The sequence below is a fragment of the Balaenoptera acutorostrata genome, chromosome 8 (assembly GCF_949987535.1).
Source record: "Balaenoptera acutorostrata chromosome 8, mBalAcu1.1, whole genome shotgun sequence".
Lineage (NCBI taxonomy): Eukaryota > Metazoa > Chordata > Mammalia > Artiodactyla > Balaenopteridae > Balaenoptera > Balaenoptera acutorostrata.
In genome coordinates this window covers 85,393,221-85,413,222 of record NC_080071.1, presented here as the reverse complement: position 1 = coordinate 85,413,222, position 20,002 = coordinate 85,393,221, and the positions used below count along the sequence as shown (strand labels likewise).

Sequence of the window (20,002 nt, the reverse complement as noted above, 5' to 3'; positions counted from 1 at the left end):
GCCGAGGGCAGTTCCTGCCAGTCGGGCGCCGCGCCCCCGCCCGCCCCTGCCCGGCCCTTGGCGGGTGCAGCGCTGCTCCGCATCTGGAGGCCCCGTAAAGTCCTCCCCGCGCCTGCGTTGACCCCCTCCACCCCCTTTCCTTCCCGAGCCTCGCCTTAGCTCCCCGCCGGGGCCGCGCCGCCACCACTGACCTCTCGAGGTTCTTTTGGACACACCCACGACTCTGACCGCACCCCTCAGGGCTGGGGGCCTCGGACGGCCTTCCTGCTCCCCGTGACTCAGTTCCTTGTGGGGGAAGGGGCCCCACGACCCTATCCTCCCCCGCACGCCCGGAGCCCCGCCCCCGCTTGCCCCGCCCCCGCTTGCCCCGCCCACAAGCCCCGCCCGCCGTTGCCCCGGGAACCGCGGATCCCGCAGCTGCAGGAAGCGCCCGGCGCCGCGGAGCTGTTCTCGACGCCGGCACCGCCGCTCCCGCCGCCAGGGCCGCCACCGCGCCTCAGCGCCGGCTCCCGCTCCCGCGCCCGCTCCGTCGGCCATGCTGCCCCGCCGCGCCCCGGCGCCCGGTGCGCAGCTGCTGCCCGCGCCCGCCCTGCTGCTGCTGCTGCTGCTCGGCGCGGGGCCCCGCAGCGGCTGTCTGGCCAGCCCGGTGCCCGCCGCGTCCTTGTCCGTGTCGGGGCCGTGCGGCGCACAGCCCTGCCGGAACGGGGGTGTGTGCACCCCGCGCCCCGCGCCCGGCCCGCAGTCCCCGGCCGCCGCCGGCGACCCCGGCTACAGCTGCACCTGCCCCGCCGGGATCTCTGGCGCCAACTGCCAGGTGAGTGGACGCGGCGGGCGCGGCGCGGGGCGCGGGCCGGGGACCCGTAGCCTCTCCCCTCCGGCCACTGCGCGCTACCCGGTGCGGGGCTCCAGGGTGCCTGACACGAGCTTCTCCCGCTTCGGGAAGGGGCTGGATCTAGCCTCTCTGCTCACGTGGACGCGGACCCCTGGCCGACCTTGCAAGTGTCGCTTCTCTGCCCACCGTGGTACTCCGGCCGTGCCGGCCCGGGGTTCTCGGAGCGCGCCGCTCCATGGCCTGGCAGCCCCCCTAGCTAGCCCTGGTACTCCTGGCACGACCATTAGCCGCCAAGTGGCGCGCCCATCTCGGCCCGGGCCGAGCCACACTCCGCTAGAGCCGGGTCTTGGTGCCCGTTCTGGCAGCGCAGAGGGACCAGCTCCGAGCGTCCCTGGCGGGGTTCATGTCCAGGTGGCCCCTGCTCCTTGTCCCGCCGGATCCTGCGTGTGTCGAGGGTGAGCCGTATGGGCGGCAGGGAGTGGCGGGCTCCGTGCCCAGGGGTCGGGCATTTTCCTTCCTTTCCAACCCCCTTGCGGGCTCTAACAAAGCCGCCGGAGGCCGAGAGGTCAGCTGCCGCCCCGCGGCCTGCGACCGGCCCTTGCTGACCTTAGGAGGAAGTGTTGGAGCAGCAGGAAGCATTGGAGGGGACGTTGCGAGTTGGGCTTGGTGTGTCGCCTTCCCGGCCGGACGCTCCTGGAGGCGCACGTTTGGGGCAGGCAGCCAAGGAGTGAGCTGGGCACCGGGAAGCTTCAAGGAAGCGTGGGGCCGTGCGAGGGATGGGAGATGGCCAGGTGCTAACCGTGGATTTGGGATTTCCAAGAGAATTTGGCAGATAGTAAACAAGGCTGGCTTACAAGTTTGTTAAAGTTCCGTGAAACCTACTAACCTATGAACACCAACATTTTCAGTAGGCGACTTGGCACACAGTGTGTGCAGGTAGAAAATCCCCAAGTCTCTATTCCAGGGCAGGGCAAGTGATGGATTTATCTGAAATTGTTAAATTGAACCAAGTGAATGTGGAACGTATAAGGGATCAGATGCTTTCTTTCTTACATATGGAGTGGAGGAGTTTGTTTCATATAAATTTGATAAAATGCCCCAAGAGTTACTTTGAAAACGCTCAAATGCACTTTTATTTCTTTGGGTAAGAGGCCAATATTTTTTAATAGAGTTAAATGGGATTGAGAAGCTTGACCTTGACAGACGATTTTTGCTATTTCCTAGAATCTGTTTTTCCTCATTAGTAGCAAATTATCAAGCTGAATTTATCTTTTCAACATTGTGCTCTTCTTTGTTAATTGGTTCCAATAAGCTTTAATTCCCTCAAAGGAGCTGATGCTGAGGATGAGGATGAGGAAGAGGATAATGAGTGCGTGGTATGACCCTGCGGAGTAGATTGGGGAATGAGGACTCTTTGGGGAAATGCCTGTTGGAGCCGTAGGAACCATTAGGACAAAATCTTGCTCACTAATCTCCCCTGTTGACTGATGATCTGTATGACTTTTACTGAAGAAATGAGTTGCCTGAATGCTCCTATCAAACCACTCTCATAGTTACATGTTTGAAATCTGTCCTTGAAAGAAACAGTCAATTTGGATTCAGGGTGTAGTAGACACGGACAGGAGAAGGTAGGTTAGAGTGCAAATCAGTTTAAGTAAATGGGAAGAAAGACTGGACATTGGGAATTTAACCCAACTCTGAGACTTTTTTTTTTTTTTTGGTGATTCTAAAAATAGAAGAAATCTTCAGGAAAGGGGAAGACCTCTTTATTGCTTCCTAAAGATGACTCAGAGAAGCATAAGTATATTTTGTCCTAAGTAGTGTTTTGATATATAATGTATTCATTCAGAAATGAGTCATGAACTAATACACAGATATTGCAGAACCAACTAGTTCCAAACAGATTCGGGCTTCTGGGTCCTATCTGAGGCGGTCTTAGCTCTGTGAATGCTGTGCACCTGAGGAGAAGCAATACTGGGTCCGGAGTTCCGAGTTGAAGAGAGCTGGAGTAACTAATTCTAACAGGAAAGCTGAGCAAATTTGGAACCTGATCTGGTTCCTGATCTGGTTCCAGCTTGGTTACCCAGAAGAACTTAAACTGAGATGATTCAGAGCCTTGTAAACCCATAAAAAATGGATTCCTGATCATTTTAATTTAATCTTTCATGTTCTTGCATTGACACTTGAGACTCATTTTCTGTGGGGAGAGAAAGGCAATCTCAATAGAGAAGTTAAACAGAGGGGAAAAAACCCCTCACACATACTCAATTACAGATAAGAGAAAAGGATGTTAGCCGTTGCAGACAGTGTGCTTGCTGAAACAGAATCGCATGCTCGCTGGGTAAATTGAAAATGGAATTTTACCTGTACGTGAAGAGAATTCTGTAGACAGCAAGTGTCACCCCTCCCCCAACTACAAAGACAATAATGTTAGCAATGAAAACATTGGAACCTAACTCTGAAGTCCTCCCTCCCTCCCCCTCCCTCCCTCCCTCCCTCCCTTCCTTCTTTCCTTCCTTCCTTCCTCTTCTCTTCCCCCCCCTCCTCCTCCTTTTTTCAGTATGTGTTTAAAATTAAGAAAACCATGAACCACTAATTGGGATTTAAATGGATTAAGGCTGTCTTCAGCTTTTGCCTGGTCAGCTGGCTGACGTCTGGGCAAGCCCCTGGGTCCAGGCAGTGCTTCTGGTATCATCCAGCGACAGGAACCCACAGAATCTGGGAACTGTGTGGTGTGAAGGAGGCTGTGTGCGTTTGAAGCTGAGCTGCTGGCATTGAACCTGCTATGACAGGTGATCTAAACCGAGTCTCAGGTTCCCATCTTCGAGGATGGGATCTGCCTCACCAGGTTGGTGATAAGGAGTCTGATTCTGTTTTTTGATGTTTGACTGCTGACAGCTTTTAAGCCACACCTGTCCCTCTTCCCCTTCTGCCCACATGGAGGCAAGCTGATTAGAAAGCCTAGGTGTTCTTTCCTTTGGTGCTGGCGAGAGGATCAAACCGTGCAAGCCCCTGTTCATGCTTAAGATACTTCTTTTCTAAGTCCTCTAACACACTTAAACCTATTAAATCATGAGCATTCAATGGATTCTAAAAATGTATATGCAAGAGGGAAGAGATATGGGGACATGTGTATATGTATAGCTGATTCACTTTGTTATAAAGCAGAAACTAACACACCATTGTAAAGCAATTATACTCCAATAAAGATGTTAAAAAAATAAAAATGTATATGAAATCTAGCCTACAGAGACATGATGACCATGATGATGACGGTGATTGCTAACTCTTTTCTCAGGCACTGGCCACGTGTCAGCAGTATTTCAGAGGCTTTACAGATATAGCTCCCCAATCCTCATAGTGTCCTATGAGCTGGGTGCTGTAACCATCCCCATTATTTAGATGAAGTGCAGAAAAGTTAAATGACAGGCCCAAGGTCACCCTGTTAGTCAGTGTGGGATCTGAACCAGTTAGCTGGCTTGATGTAGAGCTGTAGAGTCCAAACGGTGTGGAGATGAAAGTCCAGTCCTGGCCCTGTTATTTTTAGCTGTGTGACCTTAAACTAGCGCTGTAACCTCTTTGAGTCTTATCAGTAAAAAAGGGATGGAGTGATTTCTCAAGCTGGTTTTGCTTTAAAACACCTGGTTTTGCTCTGAAACTCAGTTTGCTGGCTGTGCCCAGCTGGAGTGAAAAGCCTCAGGACTGATAAAGACACAGCAGATTCCCCTTATGCTACCCACCAAGCAAGACCTTCACTCAGAGTTAGAATTGTAGGTCCTGGCTGAAGTTATTTTTACCATGATGACAAGCATATGGACACTACATAAAAGAAGCCTACGTATTTCTGATGGGTTTGAAAAGACTTCAAACTTCAAATTAAAAAAAACTGAGGCTGCTGTTCTTGCCTTTCTGTTTCATTTGGGGGAAGCAGGCGGGTATCAGAGGTGGCAGCTGCTGGACCAATTTTTCTTTTCGGGTGAGTGGTACAGGAACTCCTCCCTTCCATGGGGCCTTCCATCAAAGGTAGAGATTATTTAAATTTGTATTATTTTTATTATTTTGTTTTAATCCAGCTTTTTAAATGAATTAATTCTTTGCCAAACATTCAAGCAGTCAGACACCTGTTAGTTTTTTCATGTCATGTTCTCTAGGAATCTTATCCTTTGGGATTAGAATGAAAATGTGTCAATTTCCGCACTTAGAGGAAACAGGGGCTTGTGTAGCTGCTTTTTATGTAGTTTTACCCACTAAGCTGATTCTATAACCCTCTCTTTGATTTAACATGGAACTTGAAACAATGGTTCTGCTTCAGATGAATCCATTTTTTTAAAAAATAAATTTATTTATTTATTTATTTTTGCTGTGTTGGGTCTTCGTTTCTGCACGAGGGCCTTCTTTAGTTGTGGCAAGAGGGGGCCACTCTTCATCGCGGTGCGCGGGCCTCTCACTATCGCGGCCCCTCCCGTTGCGGGGCACAGGCTCCAGACGCGCAGGCTCAGTAGTTGTGGCTCACGGGCCCAGTTGCTCCGCGGCATGTGGGATCTTCCCAGACCAGGGCTCGAACCCGTGTCCCCTGCATTGGCAGGCAGATTCTCAACCACTGCGCCACCAGGGAAGCCCCAGATGAATCCATTTTTGACTGAAGTTTGCTAACAAACAACAACAAAGAATTCTAGCTCTTTGCACAGCTTCAGCCTTCTCTGCTGGACTTTTTGCACATATGCACACCCACACAAACTCACATTGTGTTATGTGCAAAATGTCCTATATTAGCTGTCAAGAGAAGTTGCTTCTTTCTCTGGCTTTTCTACTAACTTTTTGTGACCTTGGGAGAGCAATCGAACATCCCTGGACTTCAGTGTTCGTATCTCCAAAATGGACTAGAATGCTTGTCTTATTTTCTTTTTAGAAAAGATGCAATTAATAAATGAGACATTGTGAAGTTTTTTTCGATAAATATAAAGGAGGATGGGAGAATGAATTTAAAACGTTTTGAAAAAAAGTAAAATGTTGCACAAATACAAGGTATACTACTAGGAAAAGGATTATCTGTTTCTCATATAAAATATGATTACACCAGTCTATTCAGTGTCTGTGATTGTTTTCCTTCAATGAGCAGACTCAGCTTTTTCTCCCTACTAGGATGAGTTATGCTACAACATCAATTTTAAAAAATGAAAAAATTCATTGTACTGAAATTTTGATAAACATATAGTTCTTTTTATTCTGAAATAGACAAATAATTTCTCAGAAAATTCTCAGTGACTTTGTTTTCTTTTGAAGTAAATGAATGAAGCTCATCAAAATCCTTTGAACACTTTTAATAAAGGAAAGAAACAGTTGTTTTCCTTGGTATTATGAAAATGGAGTGATTTTCTTATTCTGTTTATCCGGTGAATTCTTAGGAAACATCATTTTTCTCCGCTTGGCCAGCTGACAAAAACACATTTCTGTCTTCAGCTTCTTTGCTTAAGCTTCTCATGTGACACGGTACCATCCAAAATGCTTTTGTTTATGCCCTCATTTGAGGCATCGAACAGGAAATAAAACCTATCTGAGGCCGAAGGGTATTTGAGTCAGAAAACCGAATGGCTGAGCTGTATTTTTAGATCTTCTTACCGATTCAGGAGGCAGCTGTGGTCAGCGCTGCCTAACCCAGAGGCAGGGACCATAGAATCTTGCCCCCCAGACAGAAAGTCCAACAGCACAGTAAAGTTTGTGGATAGAATCTCTTTATATTTCCTCCTTCCTCCTTCACCTACACTGGTGCCGAACCCTGGCTGCCTGTAGAGTCCCCCAGGAGCTTTAACAAAAATGAGTGCCTGCATCCCACTGTCCCACATTCCCCAAGTTCTGACTTAATTGGTGGGGCCTGGGCACCTGTGATTTTTAAATGCCCTCCAAGTAATTCTACTGTAGGACCAGGGTAGGGAAGCCCCCGCTAGACTCTGGTCATCTCCCCTGACAGCCTGCCCAACATGTGGCCTGTGGCAGAGAAAAAGAATACAGTCCCACCTGCTCTTGGTCCTTCTCATCCAAAAGCATCCAGTTTCAAACGGCCTGGAATTTCTGGCCCACAGTTTCCTCCAGTGGCAAAGATTTTGCATCTCAAAGTGGACTTGAAGTCTCCACGAAGGTGGTATGTGATGGAGTGTTGAGTCCAGATGTGGGAATCAGACCTAGGGTAGACTCTGAGTGTCCTCGGATAAGTAATTAGTTTTTCTGCAGCGTGGTTTCCTCATCTGTGAAGATGGGACCCTGATGCCAACCTTGAAGGTTTTTGTGGCTTAGAAAAGTATCTAGTCCAGTGACTGGCCAAGAGGAGACACCTACTAAAAGGTATCCATTGTGCGTATCTGTAAGAGGACTCTTGTTTATTTCATACTTTTCCCTTGGACCAAAAAAAAAAAAAAAAATTCTTTCTTTCCTACCCGTTTTCCAAAGAGACTGAAATTCCACCAGTGCAGATTCATTTCTTTGGTTGTGATGTATCAGATGCTAGAAAACTCGGATTTTGGTGCTGACTCCCTACAGCATTCACTTCTGTTAGTTCCTCCTCTGTACCCCCCTTACCAGGTGGGTCTCAAAAACAGTAAGAGAACAATGTGGACTGAGCATGCGCTGGCCACCTAGCCTTTTATGGAATCATTCATTGCTTCATTTGAACACTGACCTGTCTTCGGTCAACACTCATACTGTGAGTCTTAGTGCAGTTGTCTTTAAGAGGAGGGGCTTCTCTAAGTCACCCCTCCCTGCTCCCCAGGGTGAGTGAGGGCAGAGCAGGACCCCTGAAAGGGCTGTAAGCTTCAGGATTACGGGAGCATCAGGCACCGGACAGCAGACAGGCAACCAGCCAAGAAGGGTTTTAACATTTTAAAATGGTTGGAAACAAATCAAAATAAGAATAAGGTTTTGGGACGCATGAAAATGATACGAAATTCAAATTCCAGTGTCAATCAGGCTTTATGGAACACAGCCACGCCCGTTCCTTTAAGTATTGTCCGCTGATGGGCTCCACCAGCAGAGTGGAACAGTTGCAACAGACTATGGATTGCAAAGCTGAAAATATTTATCTGGCCCGTGACAAAGGAAGAGGTTGGCTGAATGTTTCCGTAAACGTTGGTTGAAAGAATTTATTCTTCCGTTTTTATTTGACTGAGCTAAATAAAGGCTGGTCCCCCTTCCCCTTCCCTTGTCCTCCCTCTGTCCCTTCTTCTCGAGGGGTGTCTATAGCCAGGCTCTAGGGCCAGCCACTAAGGCTGGATGCAGTGGGAGATATACCAGCAGATAAACAGAGCCCTTGTCTTCGATCTCGAGAGTCATCCTGCGCAGACTTTAACTTTTCATTGTACATCAGGCCTTGTTTAATATGTTCGGACACTGTAGTTAGTTTACTTCCAGGGAGGCATGTGTAGTAGGGAAAGGAAACACCAGCTGTAGGGGTTTGGGGTGTGAATTTAGAGGTTTAGAATCCGCACTCGGTCACTACAAGCTTATTACCTTTTTTTTTGTTTTTTTAAAATTTATTTTTGGCTGCATTGGATCTTTGTTGCTTCACGCAAGCTTTCTCTAGTTGTGGCGAGCAGGGGCTACTCTTGATTGCGGTGCGCGGGCTTCTCATTGCGGTGGCTTCTCTTGTTGCGGAGCATGGGCTCTAGGCCCACGGGCTTCAGTAGTTGTGGTGCGCCGGCTTCAGTAGTTGTGGCTCGTGGGCTCCAGAGCGCAGGCTCAGTAGTTGTGGCACACGGGCTTAGTTGCTCCGCGGCGTGTGGGATCTTCCCGGACCAGGGCTCAAACCCGTGTCCCTTGCATTAGCAGGTGGATTCTTAACCACTGTGCCACCAGGCAAGTCCCCCCCTTTTTTTTTAATTGTTCAAAATTTAATCATGACCTATTTTATAAAACACAGATTCAACAATTGTAATATTATTATTGTTATGCAGAAATGTCTACTTATATTTGCAAACTTTTTGTTATTGTTTATCCTTCTTGCTTCTTAGGTGCTTATTAGCTTTCTTAACCTCAATTCCTCATTCATTCATAGGATGTTTGGGAGGATGAACAGAGTAGCTTGTAATCCCCCGGGCACAGAGTTGCCCCTCTGTGCATACGAACTGCTATTTTTGTAAAAGTGGATACCACTCTCCATTTCATGGCTAAGGAAACTTACCTGGGGTCATACAGCTCGGTGACAGCGTTGGAGAGCTGGGCCCCAGCGTTGGGGCTTCAAGTATAATGTTTTTGCTATTATTACACTGCATTTGCCTCAGACTGCTCCTTGTTTATGACTTTCAAAGTGAGTGCTGGAGGGGAACCAGAGGAAAAACTGGTAGCGGTGCCAGTTCTGGCAGTTTTAGTTTCTGCAGGGATGCTTTGGGTTTGTGTAATGTTAAGGTTTTTCTTTCTTAAGAGAGAGAAACGGCATAGGGCTTTTGAAAAAGCGTGAGGATTTGAGCAATGAAATAAGTGTGCTTTGAAAAGGAAAGGCGCTTGAAAAGAGAAACGTCTGCTGTCTTTGGCTAAAGGTTCCTGAAAGCTGGCACACCCATTAGAATTTCAATGCTGGCAATGATCTGCTGCTTGTAGTTAATTTAAAGGAGCATTTGTAATTACTTTTGGGTTTCAGAGGCAGATTGAAACCCCTTTATGGAAGGCATTTTGTGGTGGAAGTGATTACCTGAGATGAAAAGGATCTAGTCCCTCTTTTCCATGGGAAATCAGAACCCCAGAGTCTGTAGTAAATGGGCTGATATCCGCCCAGTGGAAGGACCGCCCAGTGAGGATGACTGACAGTTTCTGACAGTGTTCAGGTCAGATTTCCAAAATATGTTATTTGGAGCAAAGTCCCATCCTTAATTTTTAAGCAAAGTGAGATGTATTAGAACGGGAAAAATGTTAAGTATACCTTCAGTATATTACCCAAGAAAGGGAACATTTTATCTAGAATATATGAAAAGGAAAACCAAACTCTCTAACTTCAAACTGACCTTCCTGATTACTCCTTACACAAAGGATTTTCAGAGTCTCTTTCAAAAATTAAGGTATAATTTATATACAGTAAAATTCACCCCTTTAAGCATTCCGTCCTGTGACTTTTGAAATATAGTTGTGTAACTGTCATCACAATTAGGATATAGAATAGCTCACCTCCATAAATGTCCTCATGCCCCTTGGTAGTAAACCCTCTCCCCAGGCCCAGCCCCTGGCCTCTGCTGGTCTGATTTCTGTCCTTACAGTTTTGCAGTTTCCAGAACATCATATAAATTAAACCGCACAACATGTGTGCTTCTTCTATCAGTGTAATGCTTCTGAGGTTGCATGCAGCAATAATTTCTTTTTATTGCTGAATAGTATTCCATTGTATGGATATACCACAATTTCATTTATCCTTTCACCGATTCATGACATTTGGGTTGTTTCTAGTTTTTGGTGATGATGAATAAAACGTTCACGTACAGGTCTTTAAGTGTACATGTTTTCATTTCTCTTTAGTAAGCACCTAGGAGTGGGATTGCTGGGTCATGCGTAAGTGCATGTTAAACGTTATAAGAAGTTGCCAAGCCGTTTCCCAGGATGACTATGTCATTTTGCATCCCCATCAGCATTCAATGAGAGTTCCAGTTGCTTGCATCCTTGTCAGTTTTTGGTATCGTTGGTGATTTAGATTTTAGCTATTGTAATAGGTGTATAGTGGCATCACATTGCAGTGTTAATTTGCATTTTCATAACAATAGATGATATTGAGCATTTTTTAATGTGCTATTTGCCATCCATACCTTTTTTTTTTTTTGATGAAGTGTTTGGTTCAAATGAGTTATGAGAGTTCTTTCCAGATTTTGGATGCACATCCTTTATTCCATATGTGACTTGCAAATATTTTCTCCCAATCTGTGGCTTGTCTTTTTATTTTCTTGACAGTGTCTTTTGAAGGGCAGGTTTTTAATACTGGTGAAGTCTAATTTATCAATTTTTTCTTTTATGGTTTGTGCTTTTTTGCATCCTAAGAAATCTTTGCTTAATCCAAGGTCACAAAAAATTTCTCCTATATTTTCTTCTGGAATTGTATTGTTTTAGGTGTTACATTTAAGTCTTTGACCCATTTAGAGATAATATTTGTATTTGTATGTGGTACACTGTATGAGTAGTTTTTATTCATTTTTTGGCATATGGATATCCAGTTGTTCCAGAAATATTTGTTGATAAGACTGTCCATCTCCACTGAATTATCTTGGCACCTTTGTTGAAAATTGTTCAGCTATACATGTGTGGGTCTATTTTATTCCATTCCATTGACTTTATATATCTATCCTTTCACCAATTCCATATGACCTAGATTACTGTAGTTTTAGAGTAAGTCTTGAAATCAGGTTGTGTGAGTCCTTTAAATTTGTTGAGATGACATGGAATTCCAAGAATCAGGATAGCACGTCACATCTAGGTAGAAATTAGGGTTCTTAACCTGGAATCTACAGGTGGTTTCAAGAGTATACAGATGTCCAGAGATGCCAACTTTTTTTTTTTTTAAATAAATTTATTTATTTATGTTTTGCTACGTTGGGTCTTCGTTGCTGCGCGTGGGCTTTCTCTAGTTGTGGCGAGCAGGGGCTGTTCTTTGTTGTGGTGTGCGGGCTTCTCATTGCGGTGGCTTCTCTTGTTGTGGAGCGCAGGCGCTAGGTGCGTGGGCTTCATTAGTTGTGGCATGCGGGCTCAGTAGTTGTGGTACACGGGCTTAGTTGCTCTGCAGCATGTGGGATCTCTTCCCGGACCAGGGCTTGAACCCGTGTCCCCTGCATTGGCAGGCAGATTCTTAACCACTGCGCCACCAGGGATGTCCTGAGATGCCAACTTTTGTATGTATTTGTTCTCTTGGGGAATGGCTCACAAATTTCATGAGATTCTTGAAGAAGTCTTCCACCAGTAAAATAACTACTAGTACAGAGGAAGAAGAAGCTAGCTAAATACACGAGAAACTTCTGGGCAGGGACGAAAGCATGTACCAAGAGCCAGCCTGGGACCATGAAGTAGCCCCCAAATAGGGGTGCCAGCTAAAATACAGGATGCTCAGTTAAATTTGAATTTCAGATAAAAAATGAATTTTGTTTTCTATGTGTCCCAAATATTGCACATTGTTTTTCTGAAATTCACATTTAACTGGGAGTTCTTTATTTTTAATTTGCTAAATCTGGCAACCTTACCCGAAAAGCCTAACTAATCCCTGCTCTGATTCCCAGCTTTGCTCTAACGGGCTTCTCAATGGCAATTTAAATTCTTGCCAAATAATTACACAAGGCAAATTTTATTAGCTTGCATTTAAGATAATAATTTAGCTCATAGTTTTACATCTTCTTGGGCCCTTTTAAGGGCAACCATCAAACTGTGTTAGGGCATTAAAAACCTATAAAAATATAGTGAATAAGGCCTACTGGTAAACTTATCTTACCCTTTCTCCCCCTCTTCTCTAATCTCATGCCTCTGCAGTAGTCATTGTTCACATTTTGGTGCGTAGCTTTCTTTACATTTTCTTCTCTGTACATATAAACATATGTGAAGCATATGTAAATACTCATATATCCATGCAACTATTTTATATAAAGATGAAATCATCTTGTGCATACTGTTCTGCAAATTTTTTCTTAATCTACTGTGAACATCTTACTATATCTTAAAACAGAAAGCAAACTCGTTCTTTTTGATGGCTGAATAGTATTCCATTATGTGAATATTTATGTATCCAGTCTTTACTGAAATACACGATTTCCATTTTTCCATTATAAATGATGTTGCAATGACTATATATGTATGCATATAATTATATGCAATGACATATGTGTATATATGTATATGTATGTCAAAAGTTACATACATTAAACATTCTAATAAATATTGCTAAATTGCCATCCAAAAAGATTGAACAATTTTGCTTATTTGCTAACAGCATTTGAGAATGCCTCTTCACCCACATTTTTGTTAATACTGGTATCTCAGATTTTATTTTTGTGTATAACTGATAGGTGAAACATGGTATCTCATTGGTTCTCTTTGCATTTTAAAAATTATGAATGAAGGAGAACATTTTTTAATGAATTGCCTATTCTTATTTTTGCCTAATTTTCTTTTGGGTTGTTCATTTTTTAAACTGATCTGCTGAGGGACCTCCCTGGGGATCCAGTGGTTAAGGCTCTGTGCTCCCAATGCAGGGGGCATGGGTTTGATCCCTGGTTGGGGAGCTAAGATCCTGCACTCTGGCTGGTGCGGTCAAAAAAAAAAAAAAAACTGATCTGCCATAGCCCATTGTTAGTGAGAAAATTAGCCCTTTGTCCTTTGTGTTATTAACATTTTTTCCATATTTATCTTTTTTCTTTTGACTCTGCTTATACTCATTGTTTTGCCCTTTAGAAGCTTATAATTTTTGGTTTTTATTTAGCCAAACTCATCCATGGGGTGGTCAGTAAATTTTCATTAGAATTCTAATGTTTGATACCAGTACTATATTGTACAATATTTTGAGAATTACCCAATTTGAACCAGGAGTTTGCTTTTAAAGAATTCTGTTTCGGCCAAGATTTATGTTGATAGGACTGATCCTATTGCCTTTTTAGAATGTATAATTAAACATAGCCCCAGTTTATGTCCATTTTAAGAAGGGCTAGCATAGATTTTCTAAATCATATTTAAATACTCGTTATTTGTCTTGACTTTTTTGAAGCTGAAACACTGCAAGCATTAAGATGCTTTATTTTTTTAAAAGAACTACTCAGCACACTTCCCCTTTAATAATTGGCATGGGTTTCTTAGTATTTTGTTAAAATCACCAAGTTAATTTTAATGTCCATTATTGGATAATAGAGTATTTCTTAGAAGTTCTTGATGGTGTAATGTTCTGATTTCAAAAAGTGTTCTCCATCCAGGCTTGGGCAGAAAAAGACTCATCTTAATATTCAACAAAATGCAGATTCCCTTATGCTTTAGTTTCATGTTATATATTTAACACTTTTTCCCTTGAGAACAATCTCTTTTTTCTGACCAGGAATTTTTGTGGTCTTCTGTCTTCATTTTCACTCTTTAAAATTGGCCATTGGTTTTTTTTGGTTGTGCAAAAGGGAATTCTTTTATTTCTGTAGAAAAGCTTCGTAATGAGAGAAATAATAAGAGAGACAGAGAAATGAGAAATAATATTAGCATTTCTGTGAGGTTTAAAATAAACTCTCAGCTGGAGAGAAGTAAATTTAATATTATTATGTTTTTCTTTTATAAAGAGAGGGTAGGACGGAGTGGGCTGGGGATTTGGGGGCTATACTGACTGAAAGGGAAATCACTCTTTTTGTTTCCTAAGGAAAAAATTGTTATTATTTTGTTCAGCCTTTAGAGTGATAAAAAATGATGCTGACATCTTTAAAATAATCCCTTATGTGAGGTTTCCTTGCTTCCCTCACCTTCAGTGAACCCTTGAGATGTTTTGTACACTTGGAAGAGGACTTTAAAAAAATTTTTTTATGGGAGTATAGTTGATTTACAATGTTGTGTTAGTTTCAGGTGCACAGCAAAGTGAATCAGTTATACATATACACATATCCACTCTTTTTTAGGTTCTTTTCCCATATAGGCCATTACAGAGTATTGAGTAGTGTTTCCTGTGCTATACAGTAGGTCCTTATTAGTTATTTATTTTATATATAGTAGTGTGTATATGTCAGTCCCAACCTCCCAATTTATCCCTCCCCCCTTACCCCTGCTAACCATAAGTTTGTTTTCTACATCTGTAACTCGATTTCTGTTTTGTAGATAAGTTCATTTGTACCCTTTTTTAGATTCCACATATAAGCAATATCATATGATATCTGTCTTTCTTCAAGAAGAGCCCGTGGGAGTTTAGGAGAAGTCAAGAGCCCTTTTTCCTAACCTGGGCTTTTCCTACTAGTATATGAGTACTTGTGATTCCTTTGTTCTTTCTCCCTTATATTTGGAAAAATGGTTCACATGCAGTGTTGTCTGGGGGACGGAGAACGGTAGGGGACAAGGCTTTTGACGGGGACAGTGCCGTTGGGCTCCCTGTCTCTCCTCTCCCTTCCTTTTCCATGTGGATCCCTTGAAAATGGCCTCCTCAGCAAAGATAGATCTTCTTTCCCAGAAAAGAGTCTTTATTCTCGTCTGGGTTCCCCAACAGATCTGCTTCCTTGGTGGAGCCTCCAAATGAACAGCTGCTTGCCTCTTGATGTAAACTCCTAAACAGAAACCTGGAAAGAAGCCTATTTACTGGAGAGTTCTAGCATTCTATTCTTAGGGCTCTGACCACAGTGCATTAGAAAGAACCTAAAGGCATCGAAAGACACATCAGTGGTCGTTGGGTGTATCGCCGTAGAGAGATAGTGAAGTCCTGACGTGTCCCTTGGTTTTTCATAATCCTATAGTGCCTGTATCATACACCATCCCAGGTATTTCCAAGGGATGTGTGATATCTTAAAAAATTGTTTTTATTGAGGCAAATTCACATGATAGAAACGTAACCATTTTTGGGTGAACAGTTCAGTGGCATTTAGTACATTCACAATGTTGTGGAATCAGCATCTCTCTAGTTACAGAACATTTTCGTCACCCCACAAGGGTTGTACCCGTTAATCAGTGGTTGCCCATTCCGCGCAGTCCCTAGCAACCACCAGTCTGCATTCTGTCTCTATGGATTTACCTATCCTTGATATTTCATATAAATGGAATCATACAATATCTGACCTTTGGCGTGTGGCTTGTCACTTAGCATAATGTTTTTGAGATTCTTCCACATGGTAGCATGTATCAGCACTTCATTCCTTTTTATGACTGAATGATATTCCATTGCATTCTATGACATTTTATTTGTCTATTCATCAGTTGCTGGACGTTTGGGTTGTTTCTACCTTTTGGCTATTGTGACTTGTGCTGCTATGAACGTGCCTGTACAAGTAATTGTTTGAGTACCTGTTTTCAATTCTTTTGGGTATATACCTAGGAATAGAATTGCTGGGTCAGATGGCAATTCTATATTTAACTTTTCAAGGAACTGACAAATGCATTTCCATCTGTGTTATCTTCTTATACAGGCTGAGCCCAGGATCCTCCCCGGGGTGGTTACTTGCAGCCTCTACTCATATCCCAGAATGATGTCTTCTTGCTTCTGTCCTTGCCCAGGCACACAGCATCCCAGATACTCCATTCCTGGCCTGGTCTGTGGCCCCAGTTCTCATGACACTCTGCTTGCCCAGCTCCATTGTCTCTTCATGAAAGAGCCCAGTGTCCCGTGGCTTCCTCCCAGGGGGGCCTGTGCCCTGGAGAGCTCTGTCCTCTGGCTAAGCCTGGGCCCCAAGCACTGCCTGTCCATCCCAGTGATTCATCCCTCATTCCAGTGCCTCTTGTCTGCTGAGCTCCTTTGGGAGAAATAGAGAGCTGGCCAGGGGCACTCGAGCCACCATGAATAAGTGGCCCTAGATGTCATTGGTCCAGTTGCTTCATTTCACTGAGGAGAAAACTGAGGCCAGAAAATGGAAAAAAAAAATAATGCGAGGCCATCCAGATCATAAGTAGCCACATACAGCTTGAGAAAGGTCTTGGCATCTGGTGGATGACCTTCAGATATCCCGTGCAGTCCCCTTCTCCTAGGCCCTGGCACCCATCAGGCACATTGAATACATCACAAGGCGACGTGAAGCCTCCCCAGTTATCACGGTGGGTTGCAGTAACATCTGAGCACACTTGTTTGTTAAGGAACTAGCTCCTGTAGGTTTATGGAGAGCACTTATATTGCAAGTTTTTAATGAGTTCAGTATAAATGAAGAGTCCGAGTGGATGGGGAGGTGGGACCCTCTGCACTTGATGATGGGCTGGCAGGACTGCAGGCCCCGGAGATCACTTGTTGCTTAGCAACCACCGCCTGGCTACTTGGTTCCTACAACCTGAACCTGGGTAATGTCCTCAGGGAATGGGATTTAAGCCGTGTGGTTTAGAAAGGAGTGGGAATTGGGTGTTTTATAAGCTCAATATGGCCCCTAATGCACAGCCTTCTCCCCCAAACAAACTGCCTTCAGGGAGCTGGCAGTTCTGGCAACTCTGGATAGTTTGTGGCCCACAGAAGCTCATAAAACAAACTGAATCCTCAGGTCAAGGGCTCGGCGTGAACCTCTGCTTCCCACTCATCCCTCCATTCCCATGACTTGAAATCTTCCAGGCTTGTCCTAATCACAGTCTGACACTGAGACACATTTTTATAGAATGCTGGGAGAGTGGAGGAGGTGACATTCTTTTTCAAAGCAAGGTTAATAATCTGAGGAACTCATCCTTTCACTGGCAGTTTCTTAGCACTGATTAAAATTGTGTTGGAGGAGGCCACTGAGAGGACTTGACTGCTAGTTGACTCACCAGTTCAACCCGGGCAATCCGTGGTTCCTTACCCCTCCCCTGTCCTTAGAATGTGCATTCTGCCCACCATTCCCGTAGTGAGGGCCATGTTCAAGGACGTAGCCTTGAGAGAGCAATGCGATGTTGAGACCATCTGGACTGAATACATGACTGAACCTCTGTATAAAATTTAAGATTCTGGCGGGCGGGTGCAGAGATCTATTTGTCTTGTGGCACCCAGGACATAGCACATATATAAGTTCCCTTGCTTTATTAAATCTGCCGTCTACCAATCCAGAGGGGTCTGGCTTGTCCTCACTGTATGGGAGCCAGTTTCAGTTTTCACCCTGGAAGCTCATGAGCTTGTGAAACAACAGATGGCAACACATTTTGTAGACTTTTAGCGCTTAGAATCATCGTAGAATTCATCTTGGCCATTTCTCTAATTTTTATAGAAGAAAGTGAAGGCCGAAGAGATGAATGTCAGAGTCAGGAGTTGAATATTGCTGACTCCCCATCCAGGGCTCTCTTCACCAAAGTATTTAAGCTCAGACATTCCGAACAACAAGGACAGTCCTCTGGGCGGGTGTGGGTGGGGATTTACAACATAAATGTTCTTATGGACATTCAGGTTCAAATTCAGTCACTTATATGCCTGGATGTGTTTGAGGTTCCTTCCTGTATATTATGTATTTTTAATCTTCACGTTTTTTTGGAGGAGGCATTTCCTTGCCTTGATAGGCGAGGAGACTGGAGGGGACAGAGGTTCTTGGTGACTTACCCAAGGTCATACAGCTGGTGGAGTCCCCTGTCTACAAATGTAGTTCTTTCTTCACATTATCACAGCTGTCTGCTCATCCTGTAACGTATAAGAAAAATTCATTACACATGATGCTGAGCTCAGTTCTGAAATACATCCCATTCAGATGAAGACTATGCAGAATAGTTAGAATGGTGAAATATTAACAGTAATCATTGCATCATTTTATTTTTTAACAAGAGACATCCTTAGATAGGCAGGCCATTGTTTTAAGACGGACTCATAATGTAAAACTATTTTCATCTGGATCAGAAACAGTTTTCCTGCATGGCTTAATGCTTTTGCCCAACACCTTCAGAGATAACTGTTGAAAGTGTAATTTTGTATTTTAACATATAGAGAACCTCTAAAAATCAAATGAGTTTTATTAAAATAGTAATTAACTTGCATAATCACTTGTGATACAAAGTTCAGTAATTTGGTTGACCACAGCTAAAACCCAATAGAAGTACTAATTTTAAGATGATTGTGAATTTTGTCTGTTTGCATGAGTATGAACAGACCAGAAATACAATGGAGTACTTGAGTTTTTATTAAGTAGACATGTAGTGTCTTAAATAGGAATGCATTAAGCACTATAAAGTCCTATAAGGACTTTAGTGATTAAGTTATGTCTAAAGTTCTTATGAATGAGAAAACGAAGATGAGAGAGGAAACCAGGCCAGATCAGGGTTCTTCCACACCTGTAGGTATTAATTAGAACTCCTTGGGTTGCAAGCAACAGAAAACTCAATTCAAATAGCTTAAGCAAGAAGGAAATCTGTAGGTTCGCAGGACTAAAAAGTATAGACACTGTGGTGTCAGGGGCTCAAATAATATCACCTGGGTCACGAGTCTCTCCATCTCTCAGCTCCACTTTCCTCCGCATTGGCTTTATTCTCAGATCCCAGATGGTGACCTCTGGCAGCTCCAGGCTCACACCATCCTTACTGCCAGAAACCCCAATGGAACAGAGAGCCTCTTTTTCCAGTTGCTCTGGAAAGTCCTGAGATTAGCTCTAGTTGATTGATGTGGGTCATGTGTGCGTCTCTGAACCAATCATTGTGGCTCGGGGGTTGGATTCTGCTGATTGGCCAGGCTTGGGTCATGTGTCCACCAGGACTAACCCCAGTTAAACCTTGGGGACCAAGATCGGAAGGAGGGCTTTTCTTAAAGAAATTGTGATACTATTCTCAGAACAAGGGGTAATAGCTGTTGAGAATGAAGTCAACAGATTCCCAATATGCGCACTGCCTTTCTCTTTATGACTATTCTTCATATTTGAATGGTGTTTCACCAAAAATGAATTCCTTCCATCTGCCTCTTTGCATCCATTGATCTGTCTCCTCGACACTTCCTGGAGGGGCACTTTTTATGGTGCCTGTTGCCGTATTAGTCTCTATTGTTCTTCTTTTAAGTGATTTTAATACCTTACGCTGGAGAGCATATCTGGATAAAAATATTGTAATAGATATTTTAGAAGGACTCTAAATATCTATTTCTACACCCACCCTTGCACACACACACACACACACACACACACACAGAGGCACAGAGACAGTTTTAGAAAATGTGTATGTGTTTCAATATCTGGTATTCTAGAGCTGTTCAGAATTGTTTAGCTGATATGCATTTCATCTTGATGACACAGATATTTAAATTGATAAAACGATCACAGGTGATAACGAGCTGAAGTTTCCTCATTAGTTGATGGACTAGTTCAGTGGTTGATATATCAATAGTAGGAGGCGTGAGACTTGGAATCAGAAGAGCCCAGGTTCTGGTTTGGCCACTTATTAGGATATAGAGAGAGTTCATGGTTTTGTAGGAGAGATGTTCACACAGCTGACTAGAAAAGAGGATTGCCAGTCAGTCAATCAGTCAGCCAATGGAGGAGAATAGACAGCTCTCCTGTGTGGAAGAATCTCAGGTAATCTATGGATATACTCTTACCTCAGGAGGGAGCCTAACTCCCCTTCCTTAACTGTGGACTGTGTGTAGTGACC

The 20,002-nt window shown here is 43.8% G+C and overlaps 1 protein-coding gene across 1 annotated transcript in view; it reads left to right on the top strand.

The window, feature by feature from the left end:
* The first annotated feature begins 447 nt into the window (after window positions 1–447).
* The window catches only part of DNER (delta/notch like EGF repeat containing), a 326,762-nt gene continuing 307,207 nt past the window's right edge, over window positions 448–20,002 (top strand). Inside the window, exon 1 of the mRNA XM_057551824.1 lies at window positions 448–814. Within this exon, the coding sequence (XP_057407807.1) occupies window positions 536–814 (279 nt within the window). The 5' untranslated portion in view covers window positions 448–535. The remainder of the gene's footprint in view (window positions 815–20,002) is intronic.